Source organism: Raphanus sativus, chromosome 3, assembly GCF_000801105.2.
Source record: "Raphanus sativus cultivar WK10039 chromosome 3, ASM80110v3, whole genome shotgun sequence".
NCBI classification, from domain to species: Eukaryota; Viridiplantae; Streptophyta; class Magnoliopsida; order Brassicales; family Brassicaceae; genus Raphanus; species Raphanus sativus.
Genome location: NC_079513.1, coordinates 27,312,859 through 27,329,845, shown reverse-complemented (window position 1 = coordinate 27,329,845; position 16,987 = coordinate 27,312,859). Strand labels below are relative to the sequence as shown.

Here is a 16,987-nt window from a genome sequence, read left to right as displayed (position 1 = left end):
CTATAGTTTTCACTTTTCACTTGAGATATTTTACGCAATGGATCAGTAATCAAAATATGTCGACACAGATTTTGTACGTATTCCCAAGGATCTCACGTCATATCTGTTTCACACTGGTCGTTTTGTTTATAGAGCAGAAGTTCAAAACGTGTTCCTCCTAACAGTCTACAACACACATATTTTTTTACGATTTTGAAATGCTAATCTGATGAATAACAGATACTCTTAGAACCAACAGCTAGCAAGATATACAAAAGTAAATATTTTTACTAAAAAGGTAAATATTTACTTTAAAAAGTTGTAGTATCAATGAAGAAACTATATATTTTTAATTTCATTGTGTTGATTACTTCGAATCGAAACTAGTTTAGATACTGATTTTTTTCTCTGTGATATCTTATATATTTCTCGACTAATTTTATGGTTTGATCTTTAATATACTTCTATATGTTTTTACACATTAGCAAGGTTGGGATCAACGGTGGGTAATTCTTTTAAATCAGTTAAAGTTTTCAAAGTCTCAAATAGATATCAAATTGATGTTACAACTCTTTTTTGTAAATTTCAGAGTGTTGAATGTTTGGTTTCACAAAATGAGCGTTCCCCAATGATGTGTTCCTCAAAATTACGAGGTGATGTTCAATGATGGACGTTGGTGATGATCCTCTTGGTTTGTAAACCGGAAAGAAAGCACGGAACATTCATTACGCCGGTTATCCGCAAACATCCATTCAATCCTTACTTCGAGTTTCAAGTTTTGGCATACGAATATTAACACACCAATTACTGAGAATTAACATAACTATAATTAAGAAATACACAACGTTAAATCTGTCATCGGACCCGGAGAACAAGAAAGAAACCCATACTCAGAACAACTTTAAAGAGGAGTATGAGAGATTTCTCAGATTAAAAATAAAAAAAAATCAAAAAAGTATGAGAGATTTCTCAGATCGTTTTAGAATCTCTTTAGTACTCCTCTATACACTTGGCACATTATGAATGGAACCTTTTTTGAGTTTCGGCAATTAAATTTAATTAATTATTTGGATTAAATTAAAACAATGGAACCTTTTTGAGTTTTTTTTTTTGAGTTTAGACAATTAAATTTAATTAATTATTTGGATTAAATTAAAACAATAATAAAAAGCTCTTGAGAACCTATTGATAAGGTTGCTCTTACTGGAAAAAAAAAACAAAGGTAGGACCCGAAAAGCAATATGAACACACAAAAGCATATGAGAAATCGCCTCATCCAGTGTATCCTCCACCGGTTCCGTACCCAGTGGTCCCACCACCGACGTGGGTGTTATGAGCGGTGGTCCGACCAGCTCCAGTGTTTGTCCCGATCGGTTCGGTCAAGGTCGTTCCCTCCACAACGTGTCCGGTTGCTTGTCCCGTACCGTGACCAGGCAAAGCTGACATATGGTGGGTCCCAGTCCCATGTCCGACGTGTCCAGTGGTTGAGTGAGTGGCTGACCCCAAACCTAGACCGGTTCCGGTTCCGGTTCCAGCTCCAGCAGCTTCTTTCATGGCAGCGTTGTGCTCACGCACTTCTCTCTTCTGCATCTCAGCTTGATTGATCTTTGCTTCTTTCTTCTGTGTGGCCATCTGTTTCTGAACCGGGTCTCGTGTCGTCATCTTTTCCGCCTTAAGAGAAAACAAATCCAATATCACCATTATTTATAAATAAATTATTTTGCTTAAAAGTGATCGTAACACAATTAATAAACCTACCTTCTCTTCCAAGGTAGCTTTGGTCTTGTCCATGCCAGACTTTGCAGAAGCTGCAATGTTGGAAGCTGTTTCCTTCATCGACTGCATTTTCTTATCTTTCTTTTTTGGTGAAAATCAAAATGTTACAAGAAGGTAGCTTATGATCTTCGTGTTTTGTTGTTCATTGCTCTTGTGAGCATGTCTCATAAAAATAGGCACTGCCTTCGCCACGTGGTAACTGTGAATATTATTTAATTACGCTCTTGGCAACACGTCAGCCAGACGTGTCATGTAACAAGAGGTGGTAGGCTTCGTTGCACCTCTTTATCAAACACGTGTACTCGTAGCGGTAGAGTCGTAGAGCAGCTCAAGTGTCGACACGTGTTAAGCTTTGCGTAATAGTGCAAAGAGTTAGTTATGTAGTTTTCCTTTTTTCTTTTACAAGTGTTTGATCCGAGTTCGTCGTTTGTCAAATATTATAGATTTGTACATGGTTTTTTTTTTTTGTACATGGTTTTTCTTATTGGTTGTTCATGTAAATAATTGTACACAAAAGGTTATCACTATAAATATCCAATTACCAAAACAGTTATAAACGCTACCGAAAGATGATTATGAGTTATGAAACATCAAAACATGAAAAGAAGTAAATTAAATTATAAGCTAACGTGGTAAAAGACCAACAAAACAAGCATTAAATATTTGTAAATATGCATTAGAAACCTAAGTGCTCCCAAAAGCTATATATAGTTTTGCGGCGTATCATTTTAAGTACTTAAGCAACGATGGTAAATTAGGATTATCGACTGATCTTAAGTTTCATTCTCAGTCTGTTAACTTCATACACTATCCCGAACTTTGATATGCATTATAGTCACCATGCATGCATCGACTGATAAATAAAGCGGGGTAGCATCTCACATTCTCACTTGACTAGATATATAGTGGAATCAAAAATGCATTTTAATGGAAAAGACATCTTTTTTTTGTTCACTAGTGGAAAAGATATCTACGATATGCAAGTTTATGGTGACTTGACTTTTGAATTGTCACTATTCAAGTAGTCATAGAAGAAAGAGAATACGAATCCAATGAATTCTGACCTCAGTCCACGATGATCATCAAGGTTTTATGTAGTATGGGCTTAATTGATGCCTTTGAGCCCATCAAAATGAAGGATACGTTGAGCTTCACAAAGGCCTTGTTTAGACTGAACGTAGACTCCTTTTGGAATAAAACTTTTTTTCTTTTGGAATAAAACTTTTACGTTAATCTCAAGTTGATTTTAAATATATAGAAATACATAAAAGAATTAATTTCAAGTGTTGGATTGGTTTTGGTACCCTCATATAGTAGAACTTGTAATGTTTTAAAAAATTGTAAACCTGCTTAAAAGTTTTTTTTTTAAATTGAATTCGTCTATTCTCAATTAATTTTCAATAATTAGTCCTAAATACTAAACGATCATTTCCAATTTTACCAGGATTAAAAGAATAACAAATACTACTAGTTTCTTTCCACAACTGTAAAATACGTAACAGGAAGAAGATACATAGTTTTCAAGGGTTTTAACCCCAAACAGAGATAATTTTTTATTTATTTTTAGATTAATTTACGATTAGTTTATCCATACGTGGAAATTCTGAACGATTTAATTTCTTAATATATCGTGATTCTTATAACTAAAATATTTTTCTTAGAAACTTCAAATTTTATTTGATTGTCGAACTTTAAATTGAGGTCAGATTTCTTCAGATATATGGCCTTTACAAAGTCTACTCTACTCATCTTTAAATTTTTACCAGAAAAAAAAGTCTACTCAAACTTTTCTCTACCATAGAGAAAGAAATAACAAAAAGAGTTTTGTGCCAACAAAGAACTTTTTTTTTTGTCAATTGTCAACAAAGAATAATATTTACGGAATTAGAAAATAAATTACCTCGACATCGAACATTTTAAAACAAAAAATATTTTAATTAAAAAGTATCAAATATTTGTTATGTCAACACGTGTCAGGGGTCCATCTGCGACTGGCGGAGGCGAATATAAAGTCCAATTTGCAAACAATTAGGAAATAAAATATAAAAAACCAAGAACCAGTCTCAAGAAACGTATTTAAATAAAAAGTGGGAATTGCAACTTGTAAGACTACTATTGGGTATTATTTTAACACGTAGGGAGAATCTTACAGTTGTTCCACTGTTGCTTTCCATTTAAAATTGATTCATTGATTATGGACTCCTTTCTGTTATTTTCCAATACCAAACATCTCAACTTTTTGGGACCATCATTATAAATAACCATCTCAGAGGAGGCATCATACTATATGATATATGAAAGAGTTACAATTTGAGTGTATGTCACTGTGTTTTGCGTGTTTTGCGAAGATTGAGTTGTGCAAGCAGAGTTTTTAAGGTTTTATTGTTTCATTTTTAACGTTAGCTTATACAAGCATTAAGGAGATAAAATGTGATATGATTTTGTTTAATAGTATACAACATTTATGTGTAAAAGCTATACGTTGAAATTAGGGTTAAATATTTTTTGAGACAATTCCTAGTCAAGTAAGGATATTGGTATTAGTACGAAAGTAAGAAAATGAATATCCTATACGCAAAGTTAAACAAAATAAATATATATATTCCGATCATATATATGTATATATTGTATAAATATATATATGAATACCACAATAACAAAAAGAAATAGCTGCTTAGATATATTTTTGTTCTTTTGAAATGATCAAATATATTATATATATATTGAATGGGCAGCAAAATCATGTATAAATCCAAAGGAAACTAATCACCGAACATATAAACTGGTGACGTTATGTACACACTCGTAAAATGTGATAACGTATGTATAAGATTTAGTTCATGTCAAATCTTGGTTAACGTGGGTATGGCTTTGAACGTTTTCATGTGCAGATCAATTCATATATATCTTTGTCACAGATAACGCCTTCGCCAGTTTAAATGAGTTCATAGGAAAACGACAATAACAAATATTGATTATATATCTTTTAGAAAAATTGATAATATAAGAAGATCTGTCTGTGAATAGAAAGTGAATGCATGTTGAAAGATGGTAAAAAAATTACAAATAATCGGTACCTTGGTTTAACCTTGGTTTTAAAACAACACAAAAGATTTGAATTAATCTAGAGTATGGAATGGAATTCGATACTCCTACATTTCTTTGTGGTATTACCTATGTTTTATTATTAATATATTTGTTGTTTGGGTGCCGAATGTGGTTTTCCTCTAAACAAACTTTTGGAAGTGGAATTTGAATCTCTCAATGAAATTTTTACTATAGAAGACTTAATTGGCGCAGCGTAGCCAAACAAAACTTTTTGGAGATAGAAAGCCATTTTTATCCATCCTATCCAGAATAATTCGATACGTCTTTTAGACTATTAATCAAATTCATGCTCGTCAAAATAAAAGAATAAAATGTATGCGAGAATCGTCGTTATAGTCGCATTATAAAGAAAAGATGCCCATGTAGATATATTCTCCCATATCTTGGGTAGAACAATATAGAATTTCTAGTAAAATATTAATTTTTATTCAATGGTCTTAACTGTATCCCAAACCCGATCAACCTTTAATTTTGACAAACACAGATTTATTTTGATTGGGCATTCAGTTATATAAAGTATATAGTTACATCTCATGTAGCTATCAATGTGGTTGTGTTAAATACTAATTCCAAGTTTAAAACCAAGACCTCTCTCAAAAGATTTGTCAACTATAGATCCACTAATACATATGAGACTACTTCGATTAAACTAAAATTCCAATTTTTTTATGCTCTCTAGGTATTATATAAACCTTTTTACCAATTATACAACGAAAAATACACTTCAACTGTGTTCTGGATTTGTAGTTTCATAATTTGAGCTTACTTATCATATTACCCACATTAACTACGAAAACGATGGCCACCGTCAAATTTCACAATGATGGCCGGAGTCGGTGTTTTTGGTCTTTATGTCTTGTCTCTGGCGAATTTGGAAAAAAAAAATCTACGTTATTTTTTTTATTTGGTTGAAGCTGTTTCGAATGAACATGGATGTTTGAATCACTTTGATTTCTGAACAGTCATTCCGTGGAAAGAATCAGCGTTAAAGGCATCATGCATGTGGATGTAAGAAATCAAGATGCATATGCAGATATGAGTTAAAGGCGAATCCGGGTTCAAACCCCACCGGCCACACAGATATGAATTATTGATTTCGATTTATTTGAATGCTTAGGAGAGAGTCTATCCGTAGGTTGTACCTTCACCCGGGGGTTAGACTTGTGTTATCATTTACCCGGGTTTAACCCTTTTTATTTCAAAAAAAAAGATGCATATGCAGATTTTTTTAAAAATATCTTGTGAATCAGTACTATAATAAGTGTATTGATGCGCCATACTCAAAAAAAAGTTTTAAGTAGCAAGAAAAAATAAAATTTACAAAATTTTAGATATTTTATTTTTTTGGTTGAAAATTTTCAAAATTAAAAATTAGAAATATATATATATATATATATATATATATTTGATTTAGTTTTCCTATTTAGTTTAACAATGTTTTAGTTTAATTTCCGTTTTAATAAATTTATATATAGTATTTACCCAAATTTAGTTATATTTTGTAGAAATATTTCCATAATTTAACATTTTCATCATTAATTTATTTAAGTATCTATATAGCAAATCAAAATTTGATATATAATCAAATTAGTTACGTTCTATTTAGGAGTCTTCTCATAATTTAAATTGTAATTATTAACTTTATTTTAAAATTTTCCATAAATCAAGATTTTGATTATTAAAATTTTACATGTCAAAGAAAAAAAATGTCACATTTTTCTTCAAAATGAATATAGTGTTGATACATAAGCAATTTTTAACCACTCGTCTATTGTTAAGGTGGTTAAGGCGTTCTATAGATCTCCACCATAAGATCCGAATTCGAATCCGCACCATACTAAATTTTCATGCACATAGTCACCGAAACTTTCACATTCTTTCTTCGGAGAACCGAGACTTTCACATTATCTCTCCGGGGAATGGTTTATCATTTTTTTACATAAGCAATTTTTACTTCTCATGGATCAGTTATCTAGTTCAAATTAAATCTGTGGAACGTACCTTTTATAAGTTGGATCCAAGTCTGAAACATAGAGAATGGCCTCCACATAATGTATGTGTATGCATGGTTTAACAGTCAGTTAGGGCTCAAAATGAATTAATAATATAATCGAGTGCGTCGACTATTTTTGTTTGCAAACTCTTTGACGATGTTTCTACAAAACGGATAAATACATATAAATGCAGACATCAATTTGTCGAATATATTTCTTTTATGTATATAACACTAAGTGAGCATCTTTTTAGCAAGATCAGTTAGGGTTTCAGAACGAATTAATAATACTAAAATCTATTTCCGTAAGATCTTACTATTTTTATGAACAGACTCTTTTTAAATGTTTCTACAATTGAAGAAGAATAAAGACAAGGTCTAAACAAGTGGGAGTTAATTACAATTACTTCTTATAATATATCTGTTTTTGAAATAAGAATTCTGGACTTTTGCAATTATGGCCATTGGATAATTAAAAAATGCGCACTCCTATCCATTTTTAGAATAATTAAAAGAAAAGGCATCGCCTATATCAATACTAATCCAGTAATCCCTCTTGCACCTGAAGACTTTGGAGGAATGCAAAGAGATTCCAGAAAACGAAAAAAAAACACAATAGATTTCATTTCGATCGTTTTTTTTTTTTTGAAACACGATTTCATTTCGATCGTTATTCCTCCGATTTTTGTGTTTAGTCAAATCTTGTTTTTTTTTTCAATTCTGTTCAGTATATCATCGAAAGTGCAGCAAGATCATATGTTTCTGATACAAAAGAGGCAACCCGGGTTTATCGTTGGTCTTTAATGGATAACATCAACTTTGAATCCTCAAACGCTTCACAAGGAAGCCGACTACAGTTGCAGCCGCAACAGCCCCAGCCGTTTAATTTACAAGACGTTGATAAGATGCATTACAGTCAAACATCTCCATGGACTACCGAGATGTTTTCAAGTTTTACTCCATATGATGATGGCATAGCCAACCAAACCTTCTCCGTACAATGTTCATCTTCAAAACCCTATCCTCCCTCGTTTCATCCGTATCTTTATCATCAATCTTTGGATCCTCCATCACTAGACCAACCACAATCAATGGTTCCTGTGCAGCCTATTCCAGATCAGTATTCAAAGCCGTTATCTAAAAGATCATGCGTCAACGGTTTACCCGCAATAAATGCTTCATCAGCCTCATACTCGCTTTGTTTTGGAGCAAGTCAAGATCCACAAGTATGCCAAACAAAACCACTTTTAAATTTTCTTTTCTTATAAGCTTTACTTTCTTTAAAACATATTTTTTTAACACTGATGATTCTACTTGATGGCTCGCAGGAAGCATGTAGGGGGAACTATAGTAATTCTAATGTAACACAACTGAATTTCTCGTTATCACATCATCAACCTAAGCAAACTCATTCAAGATTTTCTTCTCCTTCCTTCTCAACCTGTGGAGGCTCCATGATTCGCAACTATGGGACGGTTACCGGGAGCAAGACACGGATACGATGGACTCAAGACCTTCATGACAAGTTCTTGGAATGCGTAGACCGCCTTGGTGGTGCTGATAGTAAGTTATAAACATTAACAATACTTTCAACTTTAGAGTTATAGGATTTAAACATTAGTTCTCTATGACTTGATCCAGCTAGTAACTTTGATTTAGCATAAAGTTACGGTTTGATGTGTATATGAATCATGGGCGGTCACCTTCTCTAACCATAGCATCTAGATGTTATGATGCTTGTATAGTTGTATGAGATCAAAAGTCATATTATGCGCTCTCATTTAACATCATGAGTGGATTGAACAACTTTATCCTTTGAACCAAATATCCGCACTATTTGAAAAATAAGTTAATACTTGTTTTAAGGATAAAAGGGCCACTTTTTCTTTGGTGCATGGGTCACTAAAAGTGTAATTGATGGAAAACTATGCAGAGGCAACACCCAAAGCGATACTGAAGCTGATGGATTCTGAAGGACTCACAATATTTCATGTTAAAAGCCACTTACAGGTTAACGTTACTTCTCTCTTTTCATTTTTTTTGGGTTTTAGGAAGATTTTATTCAATATTGGGTTATATTTCAGAAGTACAGGATTGCGAAATACATCCCTGATCCTAGAGAAGGTAAACTGATCAGTAATACAACAACAATAACTATTTCTCAAAAAAAAAAACAACAACTATATATATATATATATATATATATATATTGATTGGTAAAATTCATTGGTAAATTGGAAATAATGCGAATCTAGAGTTTTTGTTGTTGCAGGCAAGTTTGAGAAGAGATCTTGTTCCAAAGAGCTGTCTCAGCTTGACACAAAAACGTATGTTTTATTTTCCCTTAAGTTTTGAGTGAAATAATAATAATAAAAAAATTAGCAAAAAATAAAAAATAAAAGCCCCTGAATCTGTTTTCCTCCATATACGTCCAAAGTTGATGACATAACTGATGACATAATGGCTTACCGTAGCAATAACTACAGGATACGATGACATTATTCAGAAAAAATAATAATAATGACTTGTTAATGATTTTAATTTACATTTTTGTTTTGTTTGCCGTGGAGGCAGTGGAGTGCAAATTAAAGAGGCACTCCAGCTTCAACTTGATGTTCAGAGGCATCTTCATGAACAACTAGAGGTAAGTTACAAAATGTAAATAAATACTTAGTTTATCAACTAATTTTAAAGATTTTTTTTACCAAGTAAATACAATCAAATGTTACATTAAGTAATTGCTTTGATATATATATATATATATATATATATATATATATATATATATATATACAAAATGTAAATAAATACTTATGTATTTGACTATTTGTGGGGGGTTAAGTAGGGTTTCTCTCGTCTATTTCATTATTTCCTCAAATTTACATTTAGATAAAAGCTATCGTTTTATTTAAGCTACATCAAAATGTTCTATTTGTTAGAATTTTTTTTATTTTCTATTTTTGTAGTTTTATGATTGGAACATTTGTGGCTCTTCTCACTTTTTATGTCATATATTTATTTCGCTAGTGAACTATTATTTTAATGCGTAAATACATTTTCTTACAAATACTCATCATCTTAATTCATTTGACTCTATTTTTCTTTTAGATTCAACGAAACCTACAACTGAGAATCGAAGAACAAGGGAAACAATTGAAACTAATGATAGAGCAACAGCAAAAAACAAAAGAGAGTCTCCTGAAGTCACCAAGCTTCGAAGTATCACTGCTGCCTCTCTCCGCTTCCGATCACTCTCCTGCACCTTTCTCGTTACAAGACGCCGAAGCCATGATGCTAACAAGTCATGAAGATACTCAATTCCAAAGAAAGATAAATTGAACAACGAGAGATTAGCTAAATAGAAAAGGCCTAAAGCATGTTTCTACTCTATTCAAAGTGGTATAAAGTTATAGGAGTCGCGACAAGAGAATGTCCACAGTGCTACACACACTAACACTTGGAAACAGAATCAGGTACTTTATCTGCAAAGTGGTGCGTGATGGGGTACGTCTCAGTCATAGAGTAATCGATGTGTGAGATTATTCTTAGTTATCTATTTGTTTTAAAAGAACTCATACAAAAGAGATTAGCTTCTTAAATTAGTAACGCTACTTTTACCATTGTGCATGAGCAACCCCACGTTTTATGCTTTTTGATATATTCTACTTTGAATATTCAATTTAATCTTATCATATTTTTTCTTCTTCCCAAAACTCGACTACTCTAGTAGACTATTACGTATACACAAGAAACTGCATATACTATTTTGAAAAAATGAAGATCATGAGCTCATAATAACAAGTGGGCATGATATGTTTGAGGATGCTAACAAAAGCAGGATGAAAGGAAGGTAAACACCTTAGTCTTGCTGCATAAAATCTAATTCATGGAAGTGGTCGGGAGCTGATCTAGGTCTATATTTAAATGGGGCACATGACCTTTTTACATCATGTCTAATATTTTCTAAGTGTGACATTCATCAGATTTTATAATAATTACTAGAAAGAAAAATTTTAAATAAGACAGGGCACGCAACCGCGTACCACTGGGTTTCGCGTCCGCCCTTGGAAGTGGTTGATAAGTGGTCCATCCATTTCATGCTCATACCAGTGACCTATGATTAATTTTGATGGTTTAGATTAAGCTTAGATATTATCGCAAAGACTTAACTATACGAAGCTAATAAATCATATAAAAACATTTTAATTAAAGGACAACTCCAGAACTTGACAACAAAGTCACATTCATTGTAACTATAATTTTTTTATTAGAATAAATTTTACATTTTTTTTTTGCCATCTGATATTAATATTATTAAAAAAGCCAAAAGGCCCACACAACACATATTACAAACTCGGTTCAAACGAGCTCGAGTCCAAACAACAGAAAAACAAATCCAAAAGACCTCTTAACATTTCCAGGCCCAACAAAATTTGACCCACAGTCCACCGCCCACCACTTCACGTGTTGAAATAAAACACCAGAGAGAAACGCGTGGCGGTGATTGAGTCATCATCTCCGACGACTGGAAATCGCTAGATTCGGAAGCCGACTCGCCACCGGACCCAGGAACCACCGTCTTCAACTCCAAGCGAACGTCGTCACTGATTCAAACTAGACAATTTACCCCCTAGAACAAGATCACCGGGAACTCCCACGAACACCAAAACCCACTCCTAACAACAGTATCAGAAGTAAAGGGAATCAGATGTTTCAATACACACGCTGCAGCTTCGGAGTCACATCCAAGCTCGGCCACCACACACACGACGAAACCTTTTTACAATGCGAATTCTTCCAAGGAGACAGAAGCCGGCAATCCCCGTCGATGAGGAAACGGCGCGGCCCCAAAGTCAAAGCGCCAGCCATCCATCGAGTAGGAGATGCGATGCCGAAAACTTAAGTCGGCGGTGAGAGAACTACTAGAGCCTCATCATCCCGAAACCAATTAAAACAGAAGAAAAGGAGAGTCGAGTGACCAATCCCCGCCGATAAACACATGCAGAAGAAAACAAGAAGAAAATCTAAAGAAAGCCGGACCGACGGTGGCTGAAGAAGCCAAACCGTCGGCCGGAAACTGAAAAGTCGTCGGGATTAAACTAGAGAGAAGAGAGCGATTTAATGGTAGAGAGAGAAAAGATAGATAACTCTAAGTGGCTCTTGAAACTTTATGGCATGCGCTAGAATAAATTTTACATTCTTTCGAAAAAAAAATTAACTAAAAGGACCGCTAATGAAAATTATAAAGCACGGCCACGTGGCAAGGCGAGAAGACTAGTTGACTCCCAACGTCCGTAACCGCTTTTGCTGACGTGAAATCTTCGCGCGTTTCTCTATAGCCAGAGCTCTGTTTTTTTTTAATCTTCTCCTCTCCTCCGGAGTTTCTTTTCTGTTTAGGTTTCCCCGGAAAGCGAGAGAAAATCAGAAAACACTATCAGTGCTACTCTGCAGTACGTAGCATCCCTCGAGATGACAACCAAACATCAATCGCGAACCCTCGCTGCAGTTATCTTCACGGTGATGATGCTGTTTACGCTTGCTGAGACCTACACTAATCCACTCGAAGGTAATCATCAAGTTTCTTGGTTTAATTGAATCCTTTGCTGTTACTTAAATTGGTGTTTCTTCCATAGTCTCTGCTCTTGAAGATCTCTACAAGTCCCTGAACAATCCACAGCAACTGAGAGGATGGAGATTCGAGGGAGGAGATCCATGCCGAGAAGCCTGGATGGGAGTTTACTGTTCTGGATCGTCTATAGTAGCCTTGTAATGTCTCTCTTTCTCCCTGTGTGCTCTGTTTTATTATAGTTTTGAATGAAAAAAAAAATCTGATTCGTGCTATCTCTCAGGCAGTTACGAGGGTTAAGTCTTTGGGGAAGTCTTGGAAACAACCTTCACCGTCTCCACAGCTTGAAGAACATGTTTGCAAAAAAACTTTCCTCTTCTTGATTGTTTGATGGATACTTTTGAATCATTGAATCCTATTTTTTTGTGTGTGTTAGGGATGTTAGCTTCAATAACCTCCAAGGTGACATTCCGTTTGGCTTGCCTCCAAATGCTACCCACATGTAAGCGTTGTTGTTCATTCTCATCATTTAAGCTTTACAACCAGCAGAGTGCCAATTCATAAACCTCCTTTGTTTGGCGATTTACAGAAACATGGCTTATAACAATCTCACTCAGAGTCTCCTTTTCTCTTTACCTCTCATGACATCTCTTCTCTCTCTGTAAGTGGGTGGCTTAATAACAATCTAACCCTTGCTTTCTGCTGATCTGTTAAAAGTAACAACGGCTTGCTCTGTCTTCTAGGAATCTGAGCCACAATTCATTATCTGGACCTCTTGCAAATGTGTTTTCCGGGTTACAAATTAAGGAAATGTGAGTCTTCAGTTCCATTTTTGCTTGCCTTTCATCTTGTTATGTAGATGCATGATACTCCATTCATCTTCAAATTATCTCGACTTTGCCAGGGATCTGTCATTCAACAACCTGACGGGAGATCTACCGAGCTCTTTTGGAACTCTAATGAATCTGAACTCACTGCAAGTATCTCAAATATCTTTATCTGCAATCTGGTATGTGCAACCTAATAATGGTAATGCTGCTGTGATAACAAAACTGCAGGTACCTCCAGCACAACAGGTTTACAGGATCAATCATCTATCTCGCGGATCTTCCTTTAACTGACCTGTAGTTAACTCTCTCTCTCTCTTTCTGCTTTTCTTTGCATTTCATTGAGCATCCTTTATTTTGATGAGCTCAAAACGCTTCCTTGCTGTCTTCAGGAACATAGAAGATAACCAGTTCAGTGGTATTTTCCCTACTAGTTTCCAGTCTATTCCTCATCTGTGGTGAGTCACTACTCCCCTCTTCTCGAAACTTGGCTCAGACACCTAAGACTCAGGATAATCAATGGTGTTTTCCTGAGCAGGATTTGGGGAAACAAGTTTCACGTAGAGGCCAACTATAGACCGTGGAAGTTCCCTCTTGATGTTGTACCGATGATTCAGAATGCTCGTGGCTATCCAACTACTCAGTCGAGTGCAATCATGGACTTCCCCAGACCTCAGAAGGTCAGAAAGAAGAAGAAGGGATTAGGAACAGGGAGTATTGTTTTACTTGTTGGCGGATTGGCTTTGCTTGGAACTTTCTTTGCAGTTATAGCAGTTCGGATGAGTCATCATCGACGTTCACAGAAACTTGCAGCTGCTAGTCAAGGAAGCAACAACAGCACAACGTACTCTCTTCGAGTCAGTACAGACCGAGTTCCTCAGCTGAGACATATACCTCCTCCACCTGTCAGAACCGATAAAACATCAAGACGAAACAGCTTCTCTGCTACATGCCATTATCCAGCATACGCGAAGCTTTTCACAGCTGCAGAGCTTGAACTGGCAACGAACAGTTTCAGTGACGAAAACCTACTTGAAGAAGGTCCTCTTGGTTCTGTTTACAGAGCAAAGTTGCCTGATGGTCAAGTATAGCTTCTCTTCTCTCTCTCTTCAAAAATTCAAAAATGGGAAACTTCCATTGTCACTCACTGGTGGTTTTCTTTGAAAACAGTTGGCCGCTGTGAGAAACATCCCAATGTCATCGCTGTCTTTACATGAAGAGGAGAAATTTACTGAACTTCTTCAAACAGCCTCCAAACTAAGACACCCAAACATTGTGACACTTCTCGGTTTCTGCATTGATAATGGGAAGCATCTTCTTGTCTACGAGTATGCTGGGCATTTGTCTCTGTACAACGCTATGCATGATGATGTATACAAGCCACTCTCTTGGGGCTTCCGTCTCCACATTGCTATCGGAGTTGCCCGAGCTCTGGAGTAAGTATCCTTATCATTCTCAAACCTAAATAGTAGCAGAGACTTACTTTGACACATCACTCACTATCTTGTGAATCAAAAAAATTTCAGCTATTTGCACTCGTCGTTTAGCCCTCCCATTGCACATAGCGACCTGAAAGCAACAAACATCTTGCTAGACGAAGAACTTACACCTCGGATTGCTGACTGTGGGCTTGCTAGTTTAAGGCCACTTACAAGCAACAGTGTCAAGCTTCGGGTAAAGTGAAGAAACGGTAACATTCTATGTCGCTTTGTTCTTTGACTGAAACCTAATGAGCTGAGATTTTGAAGCAGGCTTCAGAGATAGCAATACAAAACACAGGCTACATTGCACCAGAACATGGACAACCAGGAAGCAGTGGCACAAAGAGCGACACTTATGCACTGGGAGTACTACTCTTGGAACTGTTAACAGGAAGGAAAGCATTTGACAGGTACACAAGCCTTTCACTTACTTTGCCGGATGCAATAGACAAAGCTAAAGAATTTTTTCTTTTGCAGCTCACGACCCCAAGGAGAACAGCTACTGGTGAAATGGGCAACAAGCAGACTTCATGACAAGCGAAGCTTAGAACAGATGATTGATCAAGGCATAGCCGGAACATTCTCCATAAGAGTCGCCTCACACTACGCATTCATCATCTCTCTATGCACTCAGGTAATTAATTATTGACAATAAGCTTCTTCACTCAGGATCATTGCAAATACAAATAACTTAAGAATCATTTCTTCCAACAAGCAGGCAGAGGAGTTTAGACCAGAGGTTTCAGAAATAGTGGAAGCACTCACAGGATTGATACAGAAACAGAACAAGGAAGCAGCAGCAGCAAGCAGTGTAGCAGACAAGACCGAAGTGGACCCTTTTAGTAAATCTTTCTACTCAACACGCACACGTTTCCCCTCCTCACCTACCTTCACCCACCTCTCCAACTGACCATTTTTTTTTCTGTATCTCTTCTTATTCTTTACTGTCAAAAAGAATAGATCTTTAGCATATGTGTCAATGATAAAAACTACTCTCTGTTTATCAACAGAAAAAAAAAAGAGTTATCTGATAAGACTAACATGGGGTTTACCATATTTTTGGCCCATATTGAAGAGAGTGAATACTGATTTTTTCAAGCTCTCTCTCTTAACTTCACTTCATGGTGCCTTTTAGCCTATCTAGGCATCTGTACCATAATTATACAAAATATTAGAAAATATGGAGCTCACTTCGATCTACTGTCGGAACTATTTAACATGACGCACCTTTTTAGAGTTGAGAATCATGATCAGATCCCGAGATTCATAGTTTGTTGGTAAACGAGATGGCCATGGAGATATCAACCACCAATCCATTGGCTCAACTCGATGATTACATGCTGAACAACCAAAGGTGGGGGGGGGGGGGGAGAACTCTGCAAGGTTTCAGAAAATATGGAATTTCCCAACTGTGTCTGATCCTCCTGGCCTGCTCCTAGCAAAGCTATTTCTTCTTACCATATGTGTTTCAACACTCTCATCCCAAGAAATCTCAGAACTTTTTGGCCTCCAAAAAAAAAAAACAATAACTGGAAGTAAAAAAGAAGGGTCATTTGGATGAGAAAACGACCAGTATATGCTTGCAAAATCACTAATCAGCATCAGATACAGTCAAAAAGGAAAAAAAAGGCTGACACTTTTAAGTTTTTAAGACAAAGAAGACTCAGTTTTCAGACAAACCAGTTACCTTCATGTCTTTAGGCCAAAGATGAGAACTCTTTCACGATTTTGACTCCATCTGGTCGCTGCCACCTTCTTCCAACCATTCTTCGCTTCCAAAAAAAGTAAAAAAATCAATTAAGACTACAATCTTGAAAAAAGATTCGAATTCAGACGTAGAACAAGCGAAACAAAAAAAACATATTAACATTCAGTGTGCTCCTAATTGAGATTCTGCATTACCGCCGAGAGCGAGAGAAGATTTCGAACATCGTCTTGCACCAAAAGGTCTTTCAGTTCAAAAAAGGTTTTGTTTTGGAATCTGGATTGAATTTGCTCATCAAATATACTGAATCCGGTTTGCGAGCTAACCGAACCAATTTACTCCGGTTTGTGGCTGATTAAATTTATTTGTGGGTTTTAATGGGTTTGTTGGTTTACTGATAAATCCACTAAATTTTATAAAAAAGTTTAATGTTTATGAACAATTGAACATTATGTTTTATGCATCATGAAATATGATTTTTTAAATTAAAATATATAAACTTTTATGTATCTAATGATAGGAAAGGATTCAATTTTAAAAGATTGTTACTTT

General features: G+C 35.5%; 2 protein-coding genes and 1 long non-coding RNA gene across 3 annotated transcripts; 1 reads left to right on the top strand and 2 right to left on the bottom strand.

The window, feature by feature from the left end:
* Positions 1–1,164: 1,164 nt before the first annotated feature.
* Positions 1,165–1,906, bottom strand: LOC108835482 (late embryogenesis abundant protein 46). Its single transcript, XM_018608729.2, has 2 exons — positions 1,738–1,906; positions 1,165–1,650 (listed from the first exon to the last, which is right to left on the bottom strand). Exons 1-2 carry the CDS (start codon positions 1,822–1,824, stop codon positions 1,252–1,254), a joined length of 486 nt encoding a protein of 161 aa, XP_018464231.2. The 5' UTR covers positions 1,825–1,906; the 3' UTR covers positions 1,165–1,251.
* A 5,519-nt stretch (positions 1,907–7,425) lies between these two features.
* Positions 7,426–10,540, top strand: LOC108846137 (myb family transcription factor PHL5). Its single transcript, XM_018619356.2, has 7 exons — positions 7,426–8,082; positions 8,185–8,419; positions 8,790–8,866; positions 8,941–8,980; positions 9,129–9,183; positions 9,431–9,500; positions 9,965–10,540. The coding sequence occupies exons 1-7, from the start codon at positions 7,660–7,662 to the stop codon at positions 10,193–10,195; spliced, it is 1,131 nt and encodes a 376-aa protein (XP_018474858.2). The 5' UTR covers positions 7,426–7,659; the 3' UTR covers positions 10,196–10,540.
* Positions 10,541–11,994: 1,454 nt separating this feature from the next.
* On the bottom strand, positions 11,995–16,715 carry LOC108843960 (uncharacterized). Its single transcript, XR_001948354.2, has 4 exons — positions 16,633–16,715; positions 15,958–16,497; positions 15,783–15,878; positions 11,995–15,674 (listed from the first exon to the last, which is right to left on the bottom strand). It is a non-coding gene; the product is annotated as an uncharacterized LOC108843960 (long non-coding RNA).
* Positions 16,716–16,987: the final 272 nt, after the last annotated feature.